The 24,505-nt window shown below is 38.8% G+C and overlaps 1 protein-coding gene across 4 annotated transcripts in view; it reads left to right on the forward strand.

Annotated features, from left to right (window-relative positions):
• Nucleotides 1–24,505, forward strand: part of LOC134678985 (inter alpha-trypsin inhibitor, heavy chain 4-like) — a 34,668-nt gene that overhangs the window by 4,532 nt on the left and 5,631 nt on the right. For 2 of the 4 annotated variants that reach the window (XM_063537749.1, XM_063537750.1), the window contains exons 2-17: nt 1,943–2,053; nt 3,252–3,496; nt 3,889–3,999; nt 4,177–4,430; nt 5,559–5,662; nt 6,787–6,912; nt 7,487–7,687; nt 8,263–8,437; nt 8,864–9,106; nt 9,535–9,678; nt 9,788–9,954; nt 10,471–10,617; nt 11,115–11,291; nt 12,162–12,249; nt 13,535–13,555; nt 13,652–13,726. In XM_063537749.1, the coding sequence (XP_063393819.1) occupies nt 1,943–2,053; nt 3,252–3,496; nt 3,889–3,999; nt 4,177–4,430; nt 5,559–5,662; nt 6,787–6,912; nt 7,487–7,687; nt 8,263–8,437; nt 8,864–9,106; nt 9,535–9,678; nt 9,788–9,954; nt 10,471–10,617; nt 11,115–11,291; nt 12,162–12,249; nt 13,535–13,555; nt 13,652–13,726 (2,389 nt within the window). Of the gene's footprint in view, nt 1–1,942; nt 2,054–3,251; nt 3,497–3,888; nt 4,000–4,176; nt 4,431–5,558; nt 5,663–6,786; nt 6,913–7,486; nt 7,688–8,262; nt 8,438–8,863; nt 9,107–9,534; nt 9,679–9,787; nt 9,955–10,470; nt 10,618–11,114; nt 11,292–12,161; nt 12,250–13,534; nt 13,556–13,651; nt 13,727–14,945; nt 15,048–24,505 lie in introns of all 4 variants that reach the window. The other 2 variants (XM_063537748.1, XM_063537751.1) reach the window with 2 other exon arrangements.

Raw genomic sequence — 24,505 nt, forward strand, 5'->3', positions numbered from 1 at the left:
ATAAAATAAGTTAAATAGGTATGTTTGTGCCCGACTCGTTTTAAAGTCTGTATTAATTATACACTCAATGCTAAAAAGAGTTTACTTTGTGTAGAAAGTTTGCACAAATTGAACGTTTAATAGTACTATAACTAAACAGTTAAGTTGGCTTAAATAATATTGGGAGATTTGGGAGAATATGACATTTGGCTTCATCAAAATTATAGAGCTTTTGTAATATCCGCGACGGCTCTCTGTACCTATTTACCGCTAGGCCGTCGCGGATATTACAAAAGCTCAATAATTTTGATGAAGCCAAATGTCATATTCTCCCAAATCTCCCAATATTATTTATCAACATTTAGTACCTACATGTGTACAAATTAATAGTGACATATATTGTTGGAATTAAATTTATTTAACCGTAAATGCACATCTTAAATTTTTCATAGACGGTAAATATGGTAGAAATTTCACAAGTATCAAGACTGTTTAATCCATTTTCTGTGGTGTTGTCACATACAGATTTTTAAAAACTACTTTTTATCTAGCGCTGCAAAGTTCCTGTGGTCGAACTATATCATTTTTCCCTACCTCAAAAAGTGCCCAGCGCCGCTAAAGAAGTTTTCACTTCAAAAACCGTTTAAAAAGCAACGCATATTTTAAGTACGCGAAGTATCAATTTTTATTGTTGATAATATAATACAAATTACACATAACGCGATGAAGGAGGATAATGCAAACAAAATGAGCAACACATTATTTCACGTTTCTAAGTAGGTATGAATAATAAACATCGTTTATGTTTGTGTGCAAAGCAAGTAGCCAGAGGGCCTACCGCGAACCACGTTCGACGTGTTGCCTCTCTGTCGCACTTGTAAATTCGTACGTAAGTGTGACAGGGAGGCAACACGTCGAACGTGGTTCGCGGTAAGCCCTCTGGGGTATTTCCCAAGAACGAAACGGTCGGACGGCCAGACCTGCCTGTTTTCCACGACTTCGTTACTCGGAACTCACGCGAGCGTGATAACATGTCATCATGTTATCGAAAATGTTTATATATAGGTAATATACATACTTATAGTTATTGTAATAATGTTCTCATTTTGACCTCTGTTCTGAGAATATGTATCGTATTTTTCCTCTATGGAAAGAACCTACATTTTTTTACAAGTCCCTATTTAGTGATTATATGCTCTTTGCAAGTATTGTCACTAAATGTAACTGGGAAAACTAAATCGGGGTACTTATATGTAATAGCACTTTGATAAACAAACTCACTTCGGCACACGATATGACTTTTGTATTCATCAGAAAAATGATTAGCATGACCCGTGCATGAACCCTCGTCCGACCAAATAAGTAATTTCATATGCACATACCTAGGTGATAAGTATTTTTTTTTTGATATGTTAATATCGGTGGTGCGAATTGTACATGTGGAAAAGTACCATTAATTACAAGTAGGTGTGTGGCCACTACTGCCTTCTGACAATGATAATGACAATGTTGAAAAAAATGCGTTCTTGCCTTGTGCAGTGACTGCCCATTTCAAGGGGTCGGGGAACCCAGGTTGATACAACGGTAACTTTACTTTTTGACAAAAGTTTTAAGACTAATAGACAGCCATCTAAAACTCAGAAATACTACTAAGTAACGAATGCTGGCATCTTCATGTATGGCTTATGATATCGATTTATGTATTTCATTTTATAATTTACATAGCAATGTCTTCCATAAATAAAATCTAAATATTTAATAAAAGAATTTGATTGATTCGCTAGTCCCAAGCCCCCAACATGTTTTTACCGAATGGCGTCCATATCCACAAAGATGGTTCCATGGAACACTATCGTGAGAACTAGGTATACGTATCGAAGAGCAACGTCCGTTTGTTTCCATCTTCGGTCATACCATTTCCTTGAATAAAATATAGTGATGTTTCAATATTGTTTTGTTTCAGATGAAGATGGTACGGTGGACCTTGGTGGTGGCAGCGCTGTGCGCGGCGCGCGCGACTGCCCTGCCCGCCAGCACGCACGACCCTCTAGTTGTGACCCGAGATGGAGATGAGGTAACTTCGTTCGACGCAACATTACCCAAAAAACAATTAAATTTATTTGTTATTTATGTCAATAACCCTCCTTTTGCGTTGCCGTAGTCGGGTAAAAATACGTCCAAAAAATACAAAGAAATGGTTTAAGCCGTTTTTGAGTTATCGCAGAAAGTCTTCCCTTATTAGTAAAAAGACGTACAAAGCGCTGCGAAACTGCCCCAGTTGCTAAGAGTAGGAAGAAATATAGCATAGATTGTACCTGGCAAGCCCTTTACCGTAGGCACGGTACGATCTCGTGGATACCAGGCCAAATCAGCTTTATGGAACAATCGTACCAAGCGGCATCGCCTGAGACAAAAGTGCATACTCAAATCGCCTACTACATAATTCAAGTTCAGAAAAATTATAAATATTAATTTTTTTATCTCGGACGGAGAATATTAAATCTACAGAGACAATTCTAGTCTCGTGTTGTATCAAATTTAGTCTACTTTAAAAACGTCTTCAGAAGGTACTATCAAAATTAGTCATTTAGGGTAATAATCGATCAAATCTAAAAAGCGTTATATCCACGTTTTTTCGTCGTTTGACTAAGTTGCGTGCGGCGCTCGAAGTCACAAACTTGGATTATTTATTGAGCCACCATTATAAACAACTCTGCAAAAAATCAGAACTACCGGATTTGACGCAAACGAACGCCGTTACAAAAGTCGTCAAAGTTACTGGGTTATTACCCCACCTGACCTTATAGCAAAACTTTCGTGTAAAATGAGCGATATAGATACTGTGGAGACACCGCAATATATCCGCGAGTTTCGCCAGAGAGCAACGATGGCCCATGCCAGCCATAACAATAACATACATACGGGTAGTGAATACATCATCAGAGCTTATAAAATGTGTTTAGATAAAAGTCCCTTTTTCTTAGTGACTAGAGTAACTTCTAGCATAAACCCTCCATAACATTCATGTTTGCACGGGACACACGATCTCAATTGGGAAGCGCCGCTTAACGCATTCGTGGATGCCTTTCTCGACGATGGTACTTTCTTTTATATGGAAATTGACAACCAGTTAAAGCCGATAGATGGTGCTTTCGACGATGGCACATTTTAGTATAAAATATGCCGCCATAGATATACCATAAATCAAATTGACAGTTGCCTTGCCCATTCCGTGAAACGGTTTAAATGTTGATGTTGTTTACCACTAACAGAGCCCAAGCCCGACGCCGGCGCCGACATCAACAACGACGCCGGCGCCGACATCAACGGCGACGCCGACAACGAGCGCGCCGCCGCCGCCGCTGAAGGTGACGGAGATGGACGTGCGCTCCGAGGTGTCGATGCGCTATGCGCGCACGGCCGTGGTGACGCGCGTGCGCAACCCCGCGGACCGCGGCCAGGAGGCCGTCTTCAGGGTACTCATACCGGAGACCGCCTTCATTAGCGGATTCCAAATGTAATTCTGCACACATTCTTAGACATAGATACCATCATACATTTACTACCATCTTTGGACACAAATGGTTAACACTTTTAGCCACGCCATTTGATTTTGATCCTACCTTATTTCACTAATATATGTGTTGAATTTGTAAATATCAAAAAGTATCGCCATCTACTCGAGAGTAGGCCAAAGGTATGGCGCTATCGCTCGAAAAGATGGCACCATACCTTTGGCCTAGTTTAATGAGTCCTTACCTATTTATATTTCTTATAATTTGCATTTTATTTTCGCATAAACTTTAGTTCCTGTACGCTAGTGTTGTTACAAATATGTGTAAGTTACTTTACTGTAAATGTGTATGTGCGTGATCAATACATAAAAATACTCTTATTATTATTTCCCAGGACCTTAGACGGAAAAACGTACAAAGCTTATGTAAAAGAAAAAGAAGAAGCTAAAAGAATATATGATCAGGCAGTCTCTCAAGGAATAAGTGCCGGTCATGTTGCGGTCAAGTGAGTTCTTTACAATTTGTGTAAATTATTTACAAAGTAATGTTTATAATCCGCTTTGTATATAGGTTTAAGTATTCACACAGATCATCTACATAATTCATTACAAAATGATAAAATCCGCAACAACTAATTAATTTGGAAAAAATAGAAGAATTTACATGTAATGTGATATTTCAGAGCTCGAGACTCCAACGAGTTCATGGTGAATGTAAACGTGGAACCAAACAGCTTGTGCGTGTTCAACCTGACGTACGAGGAGCTGCTGGGGCGGCGGAACGGCGTGTACAACCACGACATCAACATGCTGCCCGGCGCGCCCGTGCCCCGGCTCACGGTGACCGTGCACGTGCGCGAGGCGCAGCCCATCACCGCGCTGCGCGTGCCCGAGGTGCGCACCGGCAACGAGATCGACCCCACCGACACCGACCCCAGTGAGTGCACCACCTCTACAACCACAACTACCAATGTCTACCTTGGAATTTTCTACTTTCCCACTAGTCAAATCAGCTTCTTTTTTTAGAATAGTCAAAACGAGTAACTAATATGGGTTTATATGAAATCGTGTGTAGTGACGTCACAGTCAGCTCACCTACTTTTTATACTTCCATCCGATTTATTAAATAGAAATTGTGTTTAAAAACCGGCCAAGTGCGAGTCGGACTCGCGTTTCTAGGGTTCCGTACAAAACTCCGAATCACGCTTCACTGCACACTTCTAATAGGTTTTCCTGTCATCTATAGGTAAAGAACTATTTTGTCTATTTTTTTTCAAAATTTTAGACCCAGTAATTTCGGAGATAAAGGGGGGGGATGGTCATTTTTTGGCCATTATTATCTTAAATGACTTCGAACGTATGTATTTAAAAATTATAAAAAAATATGTCCATCTTTGGGTGACTAATTTACATATGTGTACCAAATTTCAACTTAATTGGTCCAGTAGTTTCCGAGAAAATCGGCTGTGACTGACGGACAGACAGACGCACGAGTGATCCTATAAGGGTTCCGTTTTTTCTATTTGAGGTAAGGGACCCTAAAAATAACTGCTATCTATGTTTTTCTAATAATGATCTGGTGCTTTATTTCGTGCACGGTGTGAAATAATTTATTTTAAGTAGAGGAAAGTACCCAATAGTAACCTTATGTTCGCAACCTTGTACTGAACCTTATCATGTGCGAACTCTGCGACCACGATTATTTCATTCAATAAACACGCACAGGTAAATGGCAACCGGACTTACTGTCATTCAGGTTGTCCTTCTGGTTCAAGAGAACAACCTAATGGATAGTAAGTCTAGTTGTATCCATTTGTGGTCGATATATTTCATAGAAGTACCAGTGCTTATGTCGAACTTTATAAAAAGAAACTTGCTACATTTCAGCTCAGTTACCAATCACGTGAGAATTGTAGTTATTGATCTTATATATGATCTTGTACGTCGCTAAGTCACGTTGTCGCATGTGCATGTGCATGTTTTATAATAATGCATACGTTTAATTAGTACATGTATAGGTATACAAGCGAAATAACACAAATAAGATAATTTTGCTCGGGCCCAGGTAACGCGATAGCGGTTATCGAGAGGTCGGAGGACAAGCGCGAGGCCACCATCACCTTCAAGCCGGATCTTGAGGAACAAAAGAGGCTCATGCAAGTCTATGAGGTTAGTATATTAGCTTCTATATTATTATTATATTGTTTTTTCTACTCGTCGACTATAATTCTTGAATTAAGATTTCTTATACCAAACTTCAATTGGGTATTTTTAATGTATGGGCTTCCAACTCAACTATAATATTCATATCGATACAGTTTAGTCAACTATAATGAAATTGACCAATCACAGCTCGCCGCGATCAAGAGGACGAAACAAAACCATAGCTCAAATTAATTATTTATTTTAGGTTGTATAGTAGAAACAATTGGTTCATAAGTCAGAAACTCGCATGTGACACCCTTAATATAGCAACATTCATAGACTACGAAAACCACTTAGTGTTGCTTGTTAGTCTCCATAGGCTACGGTGGCCAAAATCGAGAAAACAACTGTCTAAAAATTTAATTTAGCGCGGAGCAAGTACCAGGGCCTCATGAGTTACGAGAAAGTGTCGTTGACCAACGCGCCGGGCGCGGCGGCCGGGGCGCGTAGTATGAATAAGGTATCGCGGCTGCTCGCGTACCATCTGCATACTTTTGGTTTGGTTTGTTTGTATGATTCTACTAGTTTAAAGTATTGTTTTTGTTGACTCATAGAAAAAGTATTGTATACAATAGTGATATAATCAAGCTTTTCAATCTCGTACCTGAATTAGGCAACTCAGCAAGCTTCGTTGCCTAAACACGGTACTCGACTGAAAAGCTCTCTATTATATCACTATTGTATAAAATACTATTATACACTAGCAGCTGAAAGCTGATGCGTGTATATCACTGCACTTGTTTTTTTTCAACGATTAATGTTATATGTTATATCATATATGTATCAATTATTTATTTATTGCCGCTAGAATACACAGGGGCACAATGCGCATCACTTGTTGAATAGTTTAAAATTACTTAGTGCAATTTTTTTATTACTCTATGTGTGTGTCCCACTGCTGGGCAAAGGCATCCCCTCTTCCTTTCCAATCCTCCCTGTGGCGAGCAAGATCCCGCCAAACCCGCTGGAATGCATCCAAGTCGTCCCACCACTTACTGCAACTAGACTTAAAAATATAATCTTATATTTTGGTTGGTTAGCTTACATTACCCTTATAGTTGGTTACATTGCCCCTTATTTTCATTTAGGAGAAAAGCAAGGAATCCCAACAAACCTCAAGGTGGTATCACACTGAGAAGACCCAACCGAAAGGGGTGCTCGGACAATTCGTCGTGCAGTACGATGTGGAACGTCCAAAGAATGGTGAAATTCTTGTAAGTATTCAAAATCTGTTTTTGCGGTTTTTACATCAACGCGCAGATTAAGATTTTCCGTGTCTCTAAACCTTTTATTCTTAGTCTGATTGTGAATGAAATTTGTTTATTACCGCAGACATATATTTTTTAATATTTGTATATTATCATTATTTTAAAGCATGTCAAGATTTTATTTGGCCTTCGTCATGTAGCGGATTTTTAGTGGTACTAATGTATTTTACTAGCATAGAGTACTTTTAGACAACAGATGATTAAACTCATCGAATCTCACCGATGTTTTAAACAAGAAGAAAATGTTTTTCGAAACGATATTACCACATAAAAGCAAAAAGAAAATAACTTAATTTATTTTGAAATAAATTGCGTACCTTTTTTAACATCATATTGCGTAGTATTCCAATAAACAATGTTTTGACATTGGTCGTTGACATGACCGGTACTGGCATTTTATTAATGGCATTTGATTATACATGTCGTATGCACATTATTGCCATATGTTTGAGTCATAGTTTAATTAATTTGAAGTATCCATTTGAATTATTTAATTTCTGAAATGCTGAGTTTCTTTTAGGTGAACGATGGTTACTTCGTGCATTTCTTCGCCCCGGAGTATCTGCCGCCCCTGACCAAGCTGGTGGTGTTCGTGCTGGACACGTCGGGCTCCATGTCCGACCGCAAGATCGTGCAGCTGCGGGAGGCCATGCAGGCCATCCTGTCCGAGCTACACCCGGGCGACTACTTCAGTATCGTCGAGTTCAGCTCCAGCGTCAAGGTACCGTGGGCCGGCCGGTGCGGGGACGGGCACGGCACGCTCCATGATTTTTCTCGGAAACGTTCGTATTTGTCATGCTACTTCATTCAACCTCAGTACTTTTTGTATTGAGACTGACTGAAATAGCATAACACGTTCGTACGTTTCAGTGAAAATACGATGGTAAAGGATACTTCACTACGTCTTTATTTACTTGAAATTAACAAGCTTCAATCCTTACTTGGCACAATACACGGGCTTTTTAATTATCCATCATCGCGTTGCTAACTGAACTGTCAATGGACTGTCAGTCTGCTGCCCTGTGAGGTAATACCTACCAACCAGGGCGTGGTGGAAAGTGTTTCTTCTGTGGTGTTGTATATGACTTTGCGATGATCTCCGTGGATGATAATTAATGGGCGGACGACGGATGCAATATACGTCAAAATCATGTTGTCTTATTTAAACCAATTTTAATTACGTATATCGTTTGACATGATTTTGACGTATATTGCATCCGTCGTCCGCCCATTAATGATAATACACCGTATACTCGTACGTTGGGGTTTGCCCTAAATAATCACTTGTGATGGCAGGTCCACGACCTAAAAGAAGCGGAGGAGCCGGCCGCGTCGCCGCCGAACGACTACTACTACAGCAACTGGAACAACGAGAACAGCCGCAAGGTCACCTTGGTGCCGCCCTCCAGCGCCACCAAGGAGAACATCGACAAGGCCAAGGTCATCGTCAGCAGGCTGGTCGCGGTCGGAGGTTTGCTCACACCCTACTAATAAATACGCCCGCAAATACCCCCATTCTTTCCTCTAGGAGTCTAGACATTAACCGCCGTCCGCCGTTTTGTCGTCTAAATATTGTTTAGTTTTTTAAGTTTATATAAAATCCATATATTATATGTTAGTCTGTAAGGTATTTGTAATATGAGCCTTGTTGCCTGATTTAAAATGTTAAATAAATGAACAAATTAACGATTCCAATACACTTTGCTGAGGCCCTCATCATATAGTTTTTAAGAAGCGATAAGAAAATTTTGCAAAGTCCATTATTGTATGATATCCAAAGGAAAAACACGCATAATGCTAACTCAATCGAGCAAGGCATTGGCCCACCGAAATTATATTTTGCACTGATATCGGAACCGAAACATGTGGTTATACATCGAATATCTTATTTGCACAGGCACAAACATAGCCAGCGCCCTCGATGTTGCCATCGACATCGTCCGCAAAGGGGTGAGCAAGCCGGGACTTACGGGCAAGACGGGAGCCACGGGGGAGACGGGAGCCACGGGGGAGACGGGCGCGACCGGGGAGACGGGGCCCACGGGCAACACGGACTCTGAGGACGCGCACACCGAGCCGCCAGCCACGGAAACAACAGTTGTGGCGGCCACCACGGAGCAAGACCAACAAGATGATGAAGGTGAGACCAACAACAACGTTTCACTACGTCGTTTGTCAATATAATTGTCACAAATCTCGGCACTAGAGTTATACTCACGCACACAACAATAAATCATGTAATGACAGTGAGATTTTGAAATAAGTGTTTCTATTCGTACCGGTAGCAAGTTAAACAGTCAACTGCAAGATGGATCAAAAATTCTTTAAAGGTTTTTTTTTTTTAATTTAATTATATCGTGCCGTTCGTGGATCCTACGCTTAAGACATTAAGACTCATTCATTCAATACTGTTTTTGCGATTAGTTCTCTGTGCAGCTCTGTGTGATACATTCACCTCAACTCTCCTGGCGATAGCTATAACAAAATAAATATATAAAATCCTAGACACGGATAATGACGAGTTAATGGCTAAATAAAATATAAAACGGTGATAATAATTGTTTTCAGAGAAACAGGAGCTGGAGTCAATCATTGTGTTCCTGACGGACGGCGAGCCGACGGTGGGCGAGACCGACCCCAAGCGCATCGTCAACCGCCTCTCGGAAAAGAACTCGGGACCGCGCAAGGCCTCCATTTTCTGCCTCGCTTTTGGTGCGTTACTCTACACAACATAACTAGACAAATCGCCATCACACGTGCACACACACATAGGCGATATAAACGGGAGAAGTATTGATGAACAGTTTGTCCGTGTGCGCAGGCGAGGACGCGGACCGGTCGTTCCTGCGCAAGCTGTCGCTGCGCAACGAGGGCTTCATGCGGCACATCTACGAGGCGGCCGACGCGGCGCTGCAGCTGCGCGACTTCTACAAGCAGATCTCCTCGCCGCTGCTGGACGACGTCACCTTCATCTACCCGCCCGAACAGGTAACAACACCGACATAACACTTTGTTCACCAACTCAATATCAATCTCACTCTTAAAAAGTTCGTTATGAATACAAACTTTTATTTAATTTCATCTGTCCTATTGTCTGTAATGTCTGTATGTAATCAAATCTTACAAGCTAAACTAGATCCACTTCCCATTATTCGATTAAGTTGAAACTTAACACACCTATTTATGTTGGTTAACAATGCAATATTATGGTACCATCGAGCAGATTTGACGATCGGGATCGGAGCTTTTATCGCGGGTTGTACTTTCAGAAAGTTCCTGCATAGGAACTTTCTGATAACCTCATTGTGTTTCGGTTTGTTAAAATTGTCTCGATGAGTATTAGTTGACTGTTGAAAGAAAAGTACAACCCGCGATAAAAGCTTGTATCAAAAATGTTTTTAAATGATACGAATATGTTGCGATAACCTACCCTTACAAACCGGATAAGGACATTGGAGATGGTGTTACATATAATACTTTATATAACGTGTTGTAATTGTGCAGATCGCAGAGGGTTCGCTGACCAAGCACAAGTTCCGCACGTACTACGCGGGCTCGGAGGTGGTGGTGGCGGGGCGCGTGGCGCCCGACGCCACCGAGCTGGCGCCGCGCGTCGAGGGCTTCTGCGGCGTCGAGGACGGCGTGGGCAAGGTACCTACTTCATACCTTACAACATGACAACTTCAACTTTTTATACATGTGTATTAAGTACCTAGTTATTTGTTCTATAAGGGGGCAAAGTTGTTGTTTAACCACTCGTGCTAATATTGATAGCCCAGCATGCAAAAATTCCAAAATTGAACCACGAGGGTATCAAGTGGTTTCAAAAGTGGAATCTTGAGCGTTTTGAAGGTTTCAAGGCACGAGGGTTAAACAGATTTTGTTACCGAGTGAAACACAAAATTATCTCCCAATATTGGGGTCATTCGATCTGGCAACCCTAATGCTCTGGTTTCCTAGGATATCGGTGCCGTCATATAGCGACCATCTCCATACAAAACTACGACATCCATATTTAGCCGTATTATTTAGTATGGACACGGCCGCTATATGACGACACCGCTATCCTAGGAAAACCGATCTTTAGTCCACCTTATGTGGTTGTTGTAACTGTACTGGTGCCAATGGTATTTGAATGTTCTCGTCAGAAACGCTACACGGTGTTCCCGCGGGTGCCGGTGGCGCGCGGCCGCGACCAGTACCTGCCTCTGGAGCGTCTGTGGGTGAGCCTCACCATCCGCCAGCTGCTGGACCGCAAGGACGCCGCCGACGGCGCGCCCGCCGTCGACGGCCCCGAGGCCAAGGCCAAGGAGCTGGCGCTCAAGGTACCTACTGCTGTAATACTAAGGGTCGGTTGCACCAAACTGTTCGTATCGTTAAAGAGTTCGTAAAATTTTTATGTATGGAAAGTTTTCTAATAAAACGCCGGGCCGCGCCGGCTGACGTTGATGGAGCATTCCATGAAATTGTCTACCGTTGTCCCGTACAAACGCGAAGTTTCTGAAGATTTAAAGGTATAAGAGTTTCCTTTTCTATGACAAACGGTCAAAAATATGCACAGAAAAAAATAACGCCTGCTTTAAACACCGATAAAAAAGTCGCAACACAGGAAATAAAATGCGTTTGGACTGGACAGCCCGTGGAACGCTCCTGATCAGTCTGTCAAATGTGGTTAGTGCAACTGGCCCTAACCCGAGGGACGCTAAACTATCGTTGCCGTATGGCATTACACATTGATCGGAAGTCTTGTCATATACTTGCCCTCAACCCAAAAGACGACTACGGCAATAACTTTGAGCCCTTGAGCTCGCGTTATCATGTTTCCCATTGTATTGCACGGAGCTTATAACTTATGAGTCATTGGTATTTATTATTTATTTATTTTTCTTAGGCTAGTTCATTTATAATATGAATATAAAAGTAGAATACAAATTTTCAGTATTATTTTAATTTATTTAGACGGTGTCGACGCTAGATGTGTCTACACCGTGTTGTAACGGCGACCGAAAATGGTTGTATGGGTAACTTGATAAATGATGACATCATTTAAAATAAATAATATGAGTAGATCTGTAATAGTTTTTTTTTTATTCGGAAACACACAGACAATAGACATACATAAAAAGAACACAGTGAAAGTAATGTGTCGCGAAATCTTTATTTGTGTAGGTATATAGCATTATCTTTGATTTTAGTACGAGCTGGTGACCCCGCTGACCTCTCTCGTCGTAGTGAAGCCGAACGCCACCAACGCCGTCGACACTCAGTCGGTAGACGAACCCAGTGAGTACTCTGTTCTAAAAAGTTAAAGTCAGCAGCAGAAGTTGCTGAGCGGGCGAGGTGTTCAAAATTACCTTGACACGCTCGTATTCTCTTAACAGGAAAGTCACGTCAAGATCAATTTGAACACCTGGCCCGCTTAGCAACTTCTGCTGCTGACTGTACTATCAACACTGAACATTAGTATGCGTAACGGATGTAAAGCAAGATTCTATTTGCTCTTCGCCCTTGTTGCCGAGTTCAGTGGTACTAATTTATTTTACTGGCGAGGAGACTAGTAAGGTATACAGATTATATTCTGGTTAGTCAGAAGCATATTCTGAGGATACAAAAATTATGTTTTAAGTGTTATTTATATAGATTAATACGAGAAATGTGGACTCATTGGAAAGGCTGGTAGTACAGGGCCAGATCGAAGGGAAAAGATCCAGAGGAAGATCTCCTACGCGATGGACCGACCTTTTAAAAATAATGACGAAGTCATCCGCAGTCGAGTGCACTCGCAACGCCATCAACCGTCAGAAATGGAGAGACATCGCGAGAGAAAGTTTGAAGTCCACCAACATAACCGGGAATGAAGTCCAGCCATGTGCGTCATCCAAACAGCCACGACCACTCTGACAAGAGTGCACGACTGAGAAGAGAAGAAGAATGATGATATGAAATAGATGATTTTTTTATGGAAATATTCTACAATAACAAAATTAAATATTACAAAGAATACGAGTACCAATGAGAAAAAAACATGATTTTCTTTTGTCAAATCATTTCGTGTAGGAATTTAACACATATAGAAGGGGCTAAGTTACACGGCTCTACCAATGTACTAAAAATTATTCAAGCCCAGAGGACAATATGATTTGGATAACGTTTTTTAAGTCTGGACGAACTCCACTACATCGGGGCTACTAGAAACTAAGTACGAGCTTGGTAACGGTGGTATTCCATCTGTCCAATATCTTGGTCCAATGTGCATTGCGTCTCACTTTCTCACTAAGCGAAGGCGGATCGCAAGTAGGTATTAGCGACTCGCCTTTTGCTTAGTGAGAAAGTGAGACGCAATGGACATTGGACCAAGATATTGGACAGTACCCTAAGGAAAGATCAATTTTGGATGCGCGTTCTTTTATACAGCTACTCGAATAACTTCTATTTATGTTCTAACTCTACAACATGTTACAAATAATTGTAACAAAATACAGATAGTCTCGGCTAGTCTGTGGCCATAAGTAAGCCCATTCATAATAATAAAAAAAAGATGAATTATAATGTATTGTTGTTGTTCCAGATCGGCCGAACTACGGTGGGCGTGAGTATAAGTAGTAATAGTTACATATTAGTGATGTGACGTGTTTGTTGCGGTGCGCGGTGTCGGGTGGTGGTCGTGACGTGAGGCTTGTTTCAGCCGTGGCCGCGCACAGCTACGCGAGCTACCCCTCCTCGCTGCTGGTGGGGCATGCGGGCCAGTCTCTCCACAGCCGTGAGTATCATTACCCTAACGTCGCTTATAACCATTGATCCGCTTCTTGTAAACATCATATTAATTTACCAGTGGCATCTTGACCGTTAACTAGGTATACCGGAGGCCGTTTTGTTCACAGAACGAGCTGTATGATGCAAAAGTGGAACATTAGTTGCTATTTCACTTTACTATAAAATTTTCGGATACTAAGATTCTTACAATTCTGTACCATTACTGAAATAGGCCTTGGGTATATCATCAACACAGACTATGAATTGAACTAGATGTAGCAAGCACCTCAAACCGATTAATACAAACGATGAACGTCGTCACTAGGGCTACTACATTTTAGATTACACATCGGTCATTGCACATAGAACCCATCCAACAAAAACGCGTCTAGGCGGTGTTTAGTGCATTGTATACACAGAAAATGACTTTCCGAAGTTGCTGCGTCTAGTTAAATATATGGTCTGTGACATCGGGTTGTGTAGCGTTTGTCTTGCGTAAACATGGAAATAACGGCTAGTCTATGCCATTCGGATCTTAAACCAATTATCGTTCAATAACTCAAAATGCACAACATTTTGTGATTGTTTTTTTTTTTTATTATTCGAATGGAATAGATAGTCTATACAAATATCGTGTGTCATAACTAATTTGACATGATTCATTATAACTAACTTGTTTCTCATTAATAACATTTATTGCATGCAATACTGTCATGTGTTGAAATAACTACATGTGTCAAATGGTTGCAACACAAAACACAAACACAATTATAAAAGGTTCAAATAAAAACATAACACGCTCAAGAGTTAAAATATGGTTAGTAAAATAATACGCGTTGCTGCAGACTTGCTTGTTAAAGACTACAGAACGTCTTGTAATTGCTTTCTTAGAATTAATTCCTTGTATACTTACATTTTCTAACGAAAATGTATCCTCCCAGTTCACCCAACAAGAAGTATACGCGCATTTCTACCAATAATTTTGTATAGTTTGACCTAAAACAGCTTAGGATAAATTCCTAGCCAACTTTGGTCAATACGCCAGATTTGTGGCGGGGCGCGATGGCAAAAGCGCTTTTCTCTTTATGTTCCTGAGATTGGCCAGAGTTGGCCCAACGCGTATCGGGCTTGGTGAAAACATGCCGGTCACCTCCCGTCTGAGGTGGAATGTGTGTGAAGCGTGATGTGGCTAACTGTGCTTACTGGCCGCTTGTTTTGTTCTAAAGAGGCTTTCTTTGGTGCGCCTCTGGCTGTCGCGCACGATGTAGAATCCGCCGACTATGAGGTCGACGGCGCGGAGGACGACGGTCGCGGCGATCTACATCGAGGTTTGTTCGAAACACTGATCTCTTTAGTAAGGATTATCACTCTCATTAACACGGATATCTTTGTTGGACTAGGTAAAAACTGTGATGCGCAAGTAGGTAGTACAAAATATGGACGGCGTCATACGTTTGATTAGCCAACTGTGTTGATTGGCACCAAGCGCTAACATTGTCATCTAGTTCAGCTGTCTAAATTACGCATCAATATTTTGAACTACTTAACGCGCCTAAGGCCCACTTGCACCATTCCAGTAACCCGGGGTTAGCCGGTTAAACCTGGCGTTACCATGGTTACCAGTACAATTTGACACTAGGTTAACGGTTTAACTGGTGCATGTGGGCCTAAGTATTCTTTTATAACAATTGACAGTTGTCATTTGGTTAGAAGTAGTCAATAGATAACAAAAGACGTAAGTGCAAATAACGTTTGTGTCATTGAGTTAGTCAACTTTGATTGGTATAATTTTTTTTTAAATATCGGATAGTCCAACAGAAATACCCGGCATATAGGTATTTACCTACCCGAGTAATAAATACTGTAACTATTGTAAAGCTCACCAATATATAGTTTACACGTCACGTTTCTTATTATGGTACATACATACATTATTGACTTGTAAGAAAGCGCTATTTTATGCTTATTCCCACTTAAATAAAACAACCCAGTGACTTAAGATATACTCGTAGTTTGAGATGTCGTTAAACAAGTAGGTACTGTACAACTTGTACAAGCGTGCAGTAAACCAGTAAACGTATACCTTATCGACAGCATGTTACTTGACAAGCAGCACGTTAATCAAACCCTACATCCTTTTTGGAATTCTTTCATTCGCACACACATTCATTTATTTTTATTCTTTCCATTGCATTCCATTTATTTCAATATGAAACGAATATAGTCTAATATATATGTTACCTATTAACTCAGTCCCTAGCTCTTCCAACCCTCACCACTAAACTATTGTTTTATTGGGAATTTTTAGGCCCTATTAGCTCAATAGTGGGACCGGATTTTTGCACTAAAAGTTTTGATAATTCTAAAGTTGAAAAAGTGATACTTATCTGATATAGGACATATTTTTAAGCATATATGCTATATATGATGAAAAGTTAGAACGAGCGTTAGATATAAATTAGGTATTTATATATTTTTAGTAATGATTTTTTAATATTGAATTAAAGTGCAATGTTTAAGTTCCATTGTTTATAATATGTATGACGCTTTATAATGTAAAATTATTAGAAATTTTTTTAACGTGCTTCTTTGTCAAACTACAATTAGCTTATTATTTTGTCGATATTGAATTAAAGTTTAATAAATCCACAACAACATATCTAAATTTATAAGTTAATAGGCAAGCTAAAAAGCTAGAAGAATAAGATATATGCTTTAGAATTAATATACGTTTTTTGTCCTATAAGATCTAATATTGAATTAGAGTCTGTAAAAATAAGTCTATTACTATAAAATAATATACGCAGCCATATTATGGAAAGTAAGAAATTTCTGTGTGTAGCTTGCATTGTAATAGTAAAATCTAGTTAAAAAGGCGCGAAATTCATACATACGCCGCCCTGGTCCGTCAGTCGCCGGCGCGGCGCTCGAGAGCCTATCATAGCCTACCTATACTTCGCCCCTCGCCCCACCTCCCGCTCAGTAACACTGTCTGTCTTTTCTTATCATTCATTTGTTTGTTTACCGTGCACATACATATATAAATTAGATGCGGACATTACGTGAAATTAAAATATCTTATTAAGTAAAAATACCTACAGCTGGTCAATCAGATCTTGTCAGTAGAAAGAGGCGGCAAATTTGAAAAATGTAGGCGCGAAGGGATATCGTTCCATAGAAAATTTGAATTTCGCGCCTTTTTGTAGTGACAAGATTTGCTTGACCAGCTATATTTCATTATCTTGACTAATATTGTAATAAAAATGTACAAGATATTCACAACTATTTTTTACTATACATAGTTTGTCAAAGGACTGTCTCATTTCAAACATAGACAGGGAGAATCATCATACTATCTTTGACTTACACTAGTACTAGCACCCAAAAGAAAAGGATGAATATAGTTTTTTGTTTTTATTTACTGACAAATTGGTTTGACCAACTATACCTATTTCTGGTTCCTATTGTCATGTCCTGTCCTATTCAACGTCAATATCATAATATGTATATTATAAACCAACTGATCAATATTACACGGTATACATCCTGAATATACAATAAGGTAAGTGGCCTCACTTACCTTATTGTATATTCCGTGTGGGCCGTATATGCCTATATACAGCCCATCTTAAATTAAAATGGTTTTTTTTTAATAAACAGGATATGAAGTATGAAAAACTCACTCAAATAGGTTTCTCATTTATTTAAGTTTCTTCATTATACCAAAATAGTTATAAAAATATTACGATACTCTTGGAAAATATACCTTTTATAAAAGTCCTATTATGGGCCTTATTGAACACTACCAGTGTATTACTTAATCCCGCAAAAAATAATCATTTTGACAGTAGGTAATAACAGATTTTATTGTTTTTAACTTAAGACTTATACATATACAAATAACAATATTTGATACTTCATAACAGGAGGATTTATTTATAATAAGTGAAAATAATTATTTTGGGTCTTAATAACTAAAGATATAAAAATTGTCTAGTTTACGCGAAAATAGTAGGTAACTAAACATAAATCTTTATTAGTTACAGTAGTCTCATCTTTTAACATCTGGGGGCACGGCAGTGCCCCCGCCAAGACGAGAAAAGCGCAAGGGCACTATCTACCTTTTCTCGAAGCGCTTCGTCGTTTTTTGGAACCCTCATAACTTGGGGTTGGATTATACCAGATAAACAAAGTTCTCGGACTTATTAAGCATATCAATTGCATAGCTCTTATACTTTAGATTTTATTCATATCTAAAAACTTCGATTTCGTCACTGACTCACTCACTTGATGATCATCAATACCGGGTACTTCCTGAAGTCCTCTAAGAAGCTGAAATTTGGTATGTAAGATAGTTTTAGTACACAAACAACAAATAAATTCAAAAAAAATTTATCCCTAAGGGGATGAAGATGGGGTTTAATTTTGTATGGGAAATCAATAATCGCTGAACCGATTTAGTTGAAATTTGGTATGTAGATAGGTATTGTCATGGGGAAGGATATAGAATAGATTTCAACCTCAAAGTTTACCCTTACGGGGTGAAGGCAGATTTCAACCCCAAAGTTTACCCTTACGGGGTGAAGGGTTATATGGGGAATCAGTAAGAAGTACATTGTGTAACAGATGCCCCCAGATACTTATTTCAGGATTTTTAATAGTAAATCACCCCCAACCCTTTAAATTAGGGGATGGAAGATTGTCATAAACAACTTACAAAAAGAAGTGAAATCCCATCAAAAACATTTTGATGTACAATGTTGCCCAAACGAAACCATAAGGCTCGCACTGTCAAAAAGTTATCAGATCTCTTGCCAAGCTTCTAACTCTACAAGCCCTCTAACTTTACTAGCTCTACACCAAAAGTGTGTGGCTTGGCCGTTTCGTTTCTACAAGAACTATTGTATGTAAGTATAATACAAAAACCGCCCAAATGCGAGTCGCACTCGCGTTCCAAGGGTTCTGTACATTACACAATTTTTAACAATATATTTTTTTAAGAGAAAAGTGAGTAGTCTTTAAAAAACCCGTAGGTATCGGAAAACTAGGTACTTAAGTCCGACTCACGCTTGACTGCACATTTCTAATAGGTTTTCCTGTCATCTATAGGAAGAGAGCTAATATGTGTATTTTTTTCATAATTTTAGACCCAGTAGTTTCGTAGATAAGGGGGGAGGGGGGAATGGTCATTTTTTGCGTATTTTCTTAAATAACTTCTAAACTATTTATTTTAAAATTATGAAAAAATATATCTGAGATTCTTACAATGAGCCCCTTCGTTTGATATATATATATATATATATATATTTTAATTTATTGAACAATAAGCTAAATAAAGTACATTATTATTACAAGACCCATCGTGGGCAAAACCTTGAGGAGGTTTGTATGCCGATGGGGAGTTCGAGAAAATAACATGACAATATACATATCTATCTTATACTAATTAAAATTCTAACAAAATTCTCTTATATTAATTCATATTCTAATTCTCTTATATTAATTATAACAAGATATATTTTTTTTTCTTCTATTTATCGTTCATCTCAAAAGTGACCCCTTTATTTGAATTTCTATTATTTACTTTACGTGTATGTCCTTGGGCTAGAGACTTACATGTGTATACCAAATTTCAACTTATTGGTGCAGTAGTTGCGGAACAAATAGGCTGTGACAGACGGACAGCCAGACACACGAGTGATCCTATAAGGGTTCAGTATTTTTCCTTTTGAGGTACGGAACCCTAAAAATAATGAATTTAATAAATTTTTCACCTTATGCCCATGTGGCGGTAGCGAAACAGCCAAGCCACATATTTTGACTAAGGTGTAGAGTTAGTGAAGTTAGGGCTTGTAGAGTTTGAAGCTTGGCTCGACTCGACAAGAGATCTGACAACTTTTTGACAGTGCGAGTCTTATGGTTTCGTCTTAGCAACAAAATTTACATGAAAATGTGTTTGGTGGGATATTTTTTTACAGTAAAAATATTTATTCGTAACAGTAAGTATTATCTTTTAACATAATTTTTACAGTACATCTGGTGCTACATTACGACCGGTGCTATAATAAGCACGTTAAAACACTCCCTTTGACCGTGTTTTAAAATTCGTCACTCGTTGCAAAATATCTATTTTTCGCAATTCTATCGTAAAAGAAAAGAAAACTAACGAAGAGGTTTTACGCATACGAGGGCCGCACTGAAAGTTTTGCGTAACTTTTGAATAAAATCATTTATAACCATAATAATACATTTATTGCTTCTCAAAATGTTTCCCTTTACATTCTATGCACATATTCACTCGCTCAGACCATTTTTGGAAGCATGAGGCCCAATCACTTGACTGCATGTTTTCGACGTGGTGATGAAACGTAGTAACTGCCTTATCCGGGGTCTTAAATGTCAAACCCCAAATTAAATCCTTAATTTTGGGAAATAGATAGAAGTCACAGGGTGCAATGTCTGGATTATAATCCGTATAAGAGACATTTTCCACGTTTTCGTAATTAAAAAATGTTTTTGCCTTTATTGCGGTATCGGTGGACGCATTATTATGGCGCAGGAGGATGCGGCTTCTCGGTCGTCTCTCGCGGTCTTTTTCAATGACTGCGGGCACACAAATGGTAGTGTACTACTCAGTATTTAACGTTCTTTTATTATTTAAAAGTACGGTACAAAAAAGTCGCGTTTAAAAAAAACAGACGATCAAAATGTTTGGCAACGCTTTTTTTTGGCTTGTTGAACTTCTATGGGCCTCCTGTCACCTTCGAAAGACCCATTGACTGGACTAATGCCTCTTTTCCGGATCGTAGCAGTAAATCCAGATTTCATCTCCTCTAACGATGTTATATACAGCATTTGAACTTTCTTGCTTGTACTTACGCAGCATTTCTCGGCACCAGTCAAAAAGTACCTGTTTTTGGACTGAAGTTAATTCGTGAGGAATCCAAAGACAACAAGGCTTCCCGACTTTTAAATATTCTTGTAAAATCTTTTGTATTTGTCTCATACCTATCCCTAATTGTCCTCAAATTTCGTCATAGGTGATTCGTGGGTTTTCTTCAATGAGTCGTCTCACAGTAGCCACGTTTCCTTGAATGATCGCCGTGGACGGTCGACCTTCACGAAAATCATTATCTAGAATAATACTGTCTCTACTAAATTCACCATACCAACGCCTCACGATGCTCAGATGTGGTGCTTCAATCCCAAAAGCATTTTGAAGGCAAGCACTACACTCTTGCGGAGTAAGCGAACTTTTAAAATCATAACAAAATCATAGCTCTAAAAATATTTTCGCGTTAAAGCCACGTTCAACGCACTGACTTACTTTGACAAGCCATTAAAAACAAAAGACGATCGATTTGTCGCCAACATTTGTCACATTCCATAATCAAAAGCCTGTATTTTTTTTAAATATACAATTCATAATTTAAATGTTTACCAGTGGCCAGTAGTGCAAAACATTCAGTGTGGCCTATGTAGTAGGAGAGAGGAGGAGTTTGTTAAGAACTATAGACAATAGAAGAGGAAGGATGCTTGGGCACCTGATACGACACGACGAATTTATCAAAAATATCATAGAAGGGAAAGTTGAAGCAAACAGGAAGAGGGGAAGACCAAGGAGAGGGTACATGGATCAAATAAAGGAAAAGATCAAAGTCGTGTCGTATCGGGCTGTCAAAGAGAAGGCGGAGGACCGCCAAACATGGAATTTGCTCCACCGACAAGAGTCATACTCTTAAATATATGATGATGATCGTAAATACCTACCTATGTATTAACAAAAAAAAGTCACTTGTAATTAGTTACTGCCTTTAAAAAGTATAAGTGCCTCAATGTTATTAGACTTTTTGATTCTTTAAAACGTCTTTAGGTCAATAAAGCAAGTGAAAAATTATTAGAGTTAGACCAAGAAAAGTCTGCAGCAATTTTGACAGCCCACGCAGTGCAAGTGTTATTTATAAGTCATAATTTCATAGAAGTTTCTTCAAATCGACCTTATTAATAAGAGATTAAAAATATTGAAAATTATCTTAAAATATTTTAATCTAATATTTCATCTCATACGTTCAATAAGGCCCGGGACTAGACCTTTTTACCTGCACTGACAGTGGGCCTTCTTAGCAACAAGTACAAATTCAGAATAATTGGGAATAATAGGGAGCAACTGCTATTTTTGAATGCTGGGCCTTGTTACCCGCCGGGCCTCATATGCCTGCACCTCATCTACCTTATTTATTTGTTTTACAAGGGGAAAAGTTGTTGATTAACCGCTCGTGCTAATATTGATACCCAAACAAGCGAAACATTTTTTTTTATTAAATAGGAGGCAAACGAGCAGACGGATCATCTGGTGGTTAGCGATTACCGACGCCCATGGACACTCGCAACACCAGAAAGGTTGCAAGCGCGTTGCCGACCTTTAAGATGGGGGTCTTTGAAGGTTTGAAGGTCGTATCGGACAGTTCATTCCACAGTTTGGCTGTTCGAGGCATTCACAAATTCAAACATTCTAAAATTGAACCACGAGCGTAGTTAGTGGTTCGTAAAGTTGAACCTTGAGCGTAGTGAAGGTTTCAAGGGACGAAGGTTAAATAAAATTTTCACCACATCAGCTCGTAAAGGCCCTCTTGATTGTTCGTAACGGATAAGAAAAGTGGCATTTAATTTGATGCAAATTTTGAGTTGTTACCGTAGGTAAATTGGATCAGTTGGTTGGTAATATTGACTTTAAAATGATAAATATTGAATAACGTCAGTTTGAAATTGATTTTACGATAAAGTAAATATTATCGGAGATGATCGCTCTTAAAAAATATATGTCGCTAGTCATTTATAACCTAAAAGCGCCAAATTACGCAAAATTATATTGAAATGACACCTGTGTATTGAATTTGAAGAATACTTTAACAAGGGTAGTTATCTGTATGACAATGCACCTAAAATAATTTTCAAATGTATCTATTATTTCTGTACTTAACACGATAACGAATTCTACGTAAACGAAACCGCGGGCAATCCCTAGTACATATAGAAATAAATAAGGGAAGGTAAGTTTCCATTAGTGTACTGTGTAAAATAACTATTTACCATTGATAATAATTTTATAAACGCTTTGCGTATTTTTAAGGGCACCGCGCTAACCGCTAGCCCGCGACCGTCGATCGCTGCCTCCTGCCACAGCGCACAGCGCGGCGCGCGCAAACGCCGCGCGTTTGAAATGTAACTTAATATAAGCTCGGAGTGCATACTTACGTATCAGTATTTAGTGTCGCCGTGATTTTATATTTCTAATCTTTTGTGTGAGAAGTAAGATCTTTATTATGACCGTGTAATATTAACTCTACAAACTTTAATTCAATATTGGCTATACTGCTTAACGAGAAATCAATATCTAGACAAGCACATTGTCTACATTTCTAACTTTTTACATGTATACTAAGTTGATAGATAATATCGTAATTTTGCAATATCAGCTACTCTAATTCTGTATTTTCATAATAATTCCTGTTTTTACGTTCACCAGAAAGCAGCTGTTCCAGATTTCTAAAAACCGAATAGTGTGAATAAATTAAAGTGTTATTGAATATGTTAAAGTTTTTTGTAACTTTAATTTTATATTTACATAGTTATTTAGCAAAAATTAAAAATTTAAATATGGCCGAACGCTCCACCTAAAATTTTCTAACTTTTTACATGAATGTTATTTAACATGCTTACAATAACATATCAAAAAAGAAAAAACTTTAATGTTATCAAAACCCATTTTTGTTCCACCGCTGGTCTATATTGGGGATTCAAACTTCTATGAAACTATGACGTAACATAAATAACATTTGCCCTGAGTGTGCCATCAAAATCGTTGCAAACTTATCTTGGTCGGCGTATTTTTTGGAAATCTAAAAACTATCGTCCATACAGATAGCGTTTTATCCGAAATGGTTTTCGATTGAGCTTACTTTACAAATTTTGAAATGTTGTGAATTATGTTATAACTACTTTTTTTATAGGCCAAGCAATAAGAAGTTATAGAGGGAAATGCTAGGAACACAATTTTTGACTACGTAACTTTGTTTGGACTAGTTAGGAGGTGAACATATCAAAAGTCCCCGGCCGTAGCCCCGGTGCTGAGGGGTAGAGGGGGGAAAGAAGGTCTCATTTTTCGGTTTTTCACTTATATCTTGGAAATTTTGCGTCTTAGCGACATGACTACTAAGACAAACCAAAAGCTGATAAAATTTGTTACAAGTTTTATTCAGTCAAGTTTTTCGATATCTTGAATAGTTTTTGAGATATCCGCTCTTGAAAGTTTATTTAGGGCTTTCAATTTTATCTTGATATCTACATTAGTGACGCTGCTAGACCGTGTTTCGTATCATTTTCGTATAAATCGGGGGTGCTGAATTCAGTTTTGGTATCACATTGATACCATTCCTAAGAAAAAACATATAAACTTTAAACAAATACCTTTTTTTTTAAATTCCTCTTCACGCTTAAACCGTTCAACCGATTTAATTGAAATTTGGTATGCAGATATTTCGAGTCCCAAGACAGGACATAAGATACTTTTTATCTCAATAATCATCCTTTAAAGTTGTGAAATGGAGTATGGGGGGAATTCAACTTCGTCGACGAAACTGAATTCCTGAGGTTAATACTGCTCAAGGTAAGGTTTGAAGTCATGTTTGGTATCACTTTCATCTAAATCACAGATGTATTCCGTCCTAAATTTCATCTAAACCGGTTCAGCGGTTATTGACTCCCCATACAAACTTCCACCCCACTT

The sequence above is a fragment of the Cydia fagiglandana genome, chromosome Z (assembly GCF_963556715.1).
Source record: "Cydia fagiglandana chromosome Z, ilCydFagi1.1, whole genome shotgun sequence".
Classification (NCBI taxonomy): Eukaryota; Metazoa; Arthropoda; class Insecta; order Lepidoptera; family Tortricidae; genus Cydia; species Cydia fagiglandana.